This window comes from Fomitiporia mediterranea (assembly GCF_000271605.1).
Source record: "Fomitiporia mediterranea MF3/22 unplaced genomic scaffold FOMMEscaffold_2, whole genome shotgun sequence".
Taxonomy (NCBI): domain Eukaryota; kingdom Fungi; phylum Basidiomycota; class Agaricomycetes; order Hymenochaetales; family Hymenochaetaceae; genus Fomitiporia; species Fomitiporia mediterranea.
The window spans coordinates 4270816-4277525 of NW_006760387.1; the positions used below are offsets into that span (position 1 = coordinate 4270816).

At 39.1% G+C, this 6710-nt stretch overlaps 1 protein-coding gene across 1 annotated transcript; it reads left to right on the forward strand.

The window, feature by feature from the left end:
• Positions 1-201: 201 nt before the first annotated feature.
• Positions 202-2201, forward strand: FOMMEDRAFT_118254 (Metallo-dependent phosphatase). The gene is made up of 6 exons (XM_007263334.1): positions 202-443; positions 501-563; positions 618-678; positions 732-1394; positions 1455-1707; positions 1774-2201. Exons 1-6 carry the CDS (start codon positions 287-289, stop codon positions 1969-1971), a joined length of 1395 nt encoding a protein of 464 aa, XP_007263396.1. The 5' UTR covers positions 202-286; the 3' UTR covers positions 1972-2201.
• Positions 2202-6710: the final 4509 nt, after the last annotated feature.

The following is a 6710-nucleotide window of genomic DNA, read 5'->3' on the forward strand; positions in this document are numbered from 1 at the left end:
GGGTGAAGGTAGAGGCGACGTAGGGAGAAGGATGAGTCGACGGACGAAAGCAGGCATCACAGCATCAGTGCCACGGTACCGTAAACCGAACATCACGGCATCTGCCGAACGCTGCCAGTGACCTCATTGGATCAGTTTCGATCCGTCATGCTTGGATACCTTGCTCTTCACTCCCCTCTGACAACCAACATGTCAGGCTGACTTGGGCTCTCATTGCGACTCCTACTAGAAAATAGAAAAATCACTCTTATATTACAGCCACAGTAAATAACTGTCCTTGAACACTATGTTGGCTACTCGGACGTCTCCAAGGCAATTACTGGCTTTCTTCGTTCTTGGTTTCTTCGTCACTTTCGTTCTATTTCTTGGGATCTCGAATGAAGCTGCAGACTATGCGAGACGATTAGAGGCATCGCTTCGAACGTCTGGATCCTCTTCAAAAGGTACACTTCGTCTGGTACAGCGGTTGAAGTACCCATTCATTAACGTGCGGAGTTAAGAGAAACCGGACTTAGACCAGTATGTTTTCAAGAGGACGCTTAGCGACAAAGAGCTAGATTTTGGTATGTAGGCAATTAGTTAATATTCTGGCTTCAAGGCTGATGCTTGTGTTATAGACGATGCGGATCGGAGGATAATTTTCATCGGGGACATTCACGGAATGAAAGAATCTCTCGAGTAAGTTTACTCCGCAGCTAATTCGCACGGCACTCTAAACATTTATCTTCCAGTAAACTACTCAACAAGGCCCACTACAATATACAAACCGACCATATCATACACGCTGGCGACATAGTAGCCAAAGGTCCCCACGACGGTTCACTCGACGTTTTAACATACATGACAAAGCATAATATAACAGGCGTACGCGGGAACCACGACCAAATGGTAATCGGGTGGCGAGCATGGATAGAAGAAGTCCTTTCCCACCCGGGAGGTGCGAAATGGCTTAAGGACCTAGAAAGGAAGAGCAAGAGGGAACGAAAGGCGTATATCAAGGCCCTTCGAAAGGCGGTAGAAAGGGGTAAGGAAGAACAATGGAAGCGGATTCCAGAAGATTGGGAATTCATGAGCGACCACTACACAATCGCACGCTCAATGTCTCCAGACCAAGCAACCTACCTCCGTTCCCTCCCTCTCGTCCTACACATCCCACATCTCCACGCATTCGTCCTTCACGCCGGTCTTCTCCCTCTCGACCCACGCCGAAGTCCTACTTCCGATCGACAGCCGCTCGCGCATGTGCCCGAGGATAATTCAGATTCAGAGAATGACGAGGAGCAGCGACTTCGAAAGAAGCAAGAGGAAGCTGTTCTTAGTGATATACCACAGAACCGTGATCCGTGGAACATTCTTAATATACGAAGTATCTTGAAGGATAATACGATTACTAAGTACGTCTTTAACTTACCCCTATCTCTCTAGTTAAGTCTCTTATTATAACACCGCCTTAGGGATTCGAAGACAGGTCATGCTTGGGCGCCGTTGTGGAATACGATTGTGAAGCGGTGTGGAGGGTTTGATCTTAGTTTGGACGTTGAGGATGGTGACGAGGATGAGAATGAAAGTGACGATGACTTTGCTTTTCTCAACGCATTCAAGAAAGAGAAGCCACTACCATGTCATCCCTCAACAGTCATCTACGGACATGCAGCTTCGCGTGGGTTAGACATCAAGCGCTGGAGTAAAGGATTAGATACCGGATGTGTAGGTCTTTTTCTATTCATCCCTCTCATTCGAAACTACACCTACCAACTTCTCACAATTGAATAGGTATACGGTCGTAGGCTCACCGCACTCGTCCTGACTCCACCAAACGCATGGGTAGATGAAATAGATGATCCAGACGACGAAACTGAGGACGACGATCAAGACAGCTCCTTATCCCGCAAGAAGAAAATGCGATTCGGTGATAAAGACGGGAAGACTGCGAACGCGCGTGTCGTGAGCGTTTCATGCCCGGACTTATAGCATTCTCTTCGTTCTTCGTTCTGATCGTTCGAGTCTTTGCGAGGAATTCGGAGAGACAGTAGATATATGGTTAATTGGGTAGGTTGTGTGCAGATGGGTAGATGAGGACGAACGCTAGAGCATCACTTACATATCTCACAATATACATCTTGCTTCTGACTTGATTTTTGGTTGTTGCCTGTTCTGCTTACTTCATAAAGTTTTGGTAGAAGACTAGTATTTTGTATTGCACCGTTTTGTATATAAGATATGTTAACTTCTTGATAATTAGTACTGCTACAACAGATACCTTGCTGTAACATTGTACATTCTATTGTATATTTGATTTAGGAACAATCACGAAACACTTTGTCTGTGCAACTATGGCCTCTAAAGAAATTCCATAATGGTAGGAACCGTTCTACTTATAGTTGAGAGTAATCTGCCAAATTGTGAATACAAATTGGACATGGTCTGAACAAAGCACTATAAAGTATCCTCAACCATAAGTCTTCAAAAACACTGCATCCTGTCTGATCTGTGTATTTAACCAGAGTACTGCTTAGATAGTACCTTAGTAGGGAACTATGCAGGAATCCTGAGTGTTATGGTTTTTTATTTTTGACTTCAATTTGACACATACTCAAATTTATATAGAGTGATCTATATTTGAGCTGTCAAATTATAAAGTAATATTCTCACAATTCCAATCTGGTCAGCTTAGCTTTAGTAATGTACTCTTTGACAATGATTATATTCCTTTTCATACTATTTTGTACACTGTAGTAAGTACTACAGTTTCAGAAGTCTTTAAAGAGAGTAAGATTTAAGTAATAACTAGACATAAGTTGGCTATCTGAATAAAACAACATTGTATCTGTACAAGGAGAATGAGGTGAAGAGGCAGAGGAAGTGATTCAGTAACTTGAGCTTAATTTCATATTTTCCATTTACACCATGTTGACTTTCCTAAAGTATTTTGAGACATTTTCCCCTACCTTGAGTGATTCTTTAATTTATTACTAAGAAAATTTGTAGTCAGTACTCAATGACAAGTGCAAATACATTTTAACAGTGTTCTTTCTATCCTTTTCAGCCCCTCTTGTTGTGAAGCCAGTAGTAACATTACAATGTCCACTCTATACAATAGTTTGTGATTTCTACAAGGGCAAAGCAACTTTGATGTACAAGACAGGAAGCACTGAACCAAGATATTACAGTACAAAACAATTTGAAATACATTCCCCCTCAGAGAAGAATCAGTTTCAAGTTCTGCAGAGACAAAGTAGTAAAGCCACTTTTAAGAAATACAAGATACAAAGTAGCAAAAAGAGCTGTTAAAACACAGAATGGTATGAAATCTCCTTCCTATTAGAATCAAATCAATACAACATTTCCTGGCAGTCATAATGTACAAGAGCTACAACTTTGAAACTTGTCACACTCATGTACAATCAAGTCATCAAGATTACTGAAGGACTTACAGTAAGAAGGCCATTTGTACTTGTATGGTTGTGAGGCAAGATGTGTACTGAATGTGTGTGTACTGACTGTCAGTAACAGTGTAGAGGGGACCTGAAGGCTCAGTGAGGGGACCCAGACTATAACTATCCTACACAATAGAAATACAGAACACAAGTACTAGAACATAGTTGGAACTTGTAGAACAGGTAGAGAGAGAGAGTGAGACAAGAGTAGAGTATATAGAGTGAGCCTAAGAGTACAGGACTACCTAGAGTAGACAAGATCAAGACTACAGGACCAGTCTGATCTCATATACCTATATATACTAAACTACACAAGAGTACTCAGAAAGTATGAGCCACTAAGAATGATAAGCTATAAAGAATGAAAGAAAGGAAGGTTAAAGATAAAGGTACAAAGAATGAAGGGATAGACAAAGGGTAAGAGACTATAGAATGAACAAAGAATGAAGGAGTGGTCAAAGGAATAGAATGATGAAATAAGGAAGGGTAGTAGTAAGAGTCAGTACACATATAGTCTATAGACAGCACCTCTGAGGGATGGAAGTCCTGAGTTCTAGTATAGAAGAGTGTAGAACCCTTAGAACTAAAAGTACAAGAGTAGAGAACTGTAACATCACCCCCTCTTTAAAACCAATCATTCTGATTGGTGAACATTAGGCTCAGTCAGTAGCTTAGACATAGGTCAGAATAGTAGGGCTTGGAAATCTGTAAGGCTGAGTTTGTATAGAGTACTAGGATGAAGCTGATAGAAATCTTAGATTGCCTTAAGAGTATAGGCAAGATTCTTGGTAGGTTCCCAAGTGTACTCCTCAACTGAGTACCCTTTCTAGTAAACAAGGAATTTGAGCTTTCTGTATAGTAGCTTAGTATCTACTATGTACTCTACTTTGTATTCTGGTTTAGAGCTAATAAGTTCTGGTAGAGACAGTAGGGTCTTTGTTGTAAAGGGAAACTAGGATCATAGTACTAAGACAACAGAACCTTGTTGAACACTGAGTGTATGTGCTTCTATGTTGCTAGAAGTTAGAGTTTGTAGACAGAGGTACTAACCTTCTTTTCAATAACAAAGAGTCTGAAGCACTTGTTGTCCAACTTCTTCATTAAGCAATCTGAGGTTAGATTAGTAGCTTCTAGTATAACTTTGTCACCAGGCTGGTAATCCTTAGCTACAGACCTCTTCTAATCATAGTTCTGCTTCATAACTTGTACTACCTTCTTCAAAAGAGTTCATACATTCACTCTGGTTTTGTGTATCTGTTCTGTAAAGTTTGTTACAGATTCAGAACTACTGTTCTAGTTCAGAACTGTCCCCTAGTATGAGTGTCTCCTATGATTGAGGAAGAACAGAGACTGTCCTGTTGTAGAATGTTACTAGTTATTGTGTATGAATTCTGCTAGAGCTAACTATTCAGACTAATCCAATTACTAATGATTAATGAACATTTAGAGGTAGAGCTTGATTTCCTGATTGACTTACTCAGTTTGACTGTCAGTCTGCAAGTAATATGTAGTAGAAGGGTTCTCTTAAATTCTGAGAAGTACATACAAGTCCTACATGAATTTCAACTCAAATTATAGTCTACAATTATAAATGAGCTTCTAAGAGAGTCTGTGTAACTAAAAAACATGATTCTAATAAATGTGTACTATACTTTCAGAAGTGAGTTCTGTTTAGGTTAGAACTGTATAGACTTGCTTAGAGAATCAGTTAACAATCATACAGATAGTGTTGTAACCCTAAGACTTAGGTAGCTTACTAATCAGGTCTACTAAGACTTCTTTCTAAGAGTAATCTAGAATCTGATACAGATATAGAGGAGTCTAAACCCTTGTCTAGTAAGTCTTAGTCTGTTAGCACATATTGTAACTAGTTACATACTTTAGGATTTCCTTCTGTATTCCTAGCTACTAGTAGTTCTGAGTAATGAGTTCCTGCATTTTGTGTCAGCTCAAATGTTCTACAGTCAGATTATTGTAATAAGCTCAGACAATGTCCTCCTACAGCTTCTAATCCTTTAGAATGTACAGTTGGCCTTTCTAGTAAACCTGTCTATCCTTATCCTCCTCCTAATCCCTAGCCTACTTCTCTAGCTACTTTACTACAACCTAGTCCTGTGTGTGTCTCAGAGCTTACTGTATGTAGGTAATAAAGTTAACATTCTTGAATTTGAGTTGAATCTCTTAGATTGTCTCAGACACAAAACAGGAATTGTTTAGGAGAACAAGATTTTTGTTATCATTCTCCCCCCTTTTATAACCTACTTGTCTTGAGAGTAAATTAGCTTTTGTCATTTGTGTTCTAAGTTTGTGAGTCAGTACAAAGTTATAGTCTTATAGTTCTAACATCTAGTAGGCTTAACAGTAGTTGAGCTTCTGAGGCACTTAGAAGTACTAGAGATTAAGGTGATCACTCTAAATCTTAAACTTCTGTATAGTACTAAGGAGATATTAATACTACTCCTCTAGGGAACAGACAATTGTAAGGAGTTTCTTGTTATAGATAAGATAGTTCTGTTCTGTTACAGAGAGGGATTCTAATTAGAACACTATTAGACACTACTTTCTGTCAATGAACTAAGACAGTACTACTCTATTTACAAAGTTAGAAGAGTTGGCTTTGACTCAGAACTTGTCTACAACTGTTAGAACTACTAATACAGGCTTACTAGTAATAGCCTGCTTGAGGGACTCAAACACAGACTACTACTAATCATTCTATTACTAAGGAACATCTTTGTTAGTAAGATTATGAAGGGGCCAGGTAATAGTACTAAAGTTTTGAATAAAGTATTAGTAATAGTTTACAAACTTAAGGAACACTTGGACCTGTTTCAGGTTCTAAGGTTGTAACCAGTTCCAAACTACAATTACTTTTGCTGGATCCATACAGACCTCTCCTCTATTAATTACAAAGCCTAGATAATTTACTAACTCTTGTGTAAAGGAGTACTTTACTTCTTAGAGAAACAGTTTATTATCTCAGAACTGTTATAGAACTGCTTGGATCAGTTGGTAATAGTGTTTGACTGTTTAGGTGAAGATCAGAATGTTGTCCAAATACACACTAACATACTCTGAGTCAATCAGATCTGTAAGAATGTGATTCATGAATGACTAGAATGTTGTAAGCAAGTTGGTTAGTCTAAAAAACATTACAGTCAGTTTGTACAATCTACAATTAGTTTAGAATGTAGTCTTCTACTCATCTCTGTCTTAGATCCAAATATTATTGTATCCTTATCAAATGTCCAACTTAGTGAAAACCCTAGATGT

What these genes read in the sequence shown, in the direction of transcription:
- FOMMEDRAFT_118254 (XM_007263334.1), top strand. Translation starts at nt 287, where the DNA reads ATGTTGGCTACTCGGACGTCTCCAAGGCAATTACTGGCTTTCTTCGTT. An exon ending in GGAATGAAAGAATCTCTCGA is followed by an intron (nt 679 to 731) that starts GTAAGTTTACTC and finishes TTTATCTTCCAG; the next exon opens with TAAACTACTCAACAAGGCCC. An exon ending in AAGGATTAGATACCGGATGT is followed by an intron (nt 1,708 to 1,773) that starts GTAGGTCTTTTT and finishes ACAATTGAATAG; the next exon opens with GTATACGGTCGTAGGCTCAC.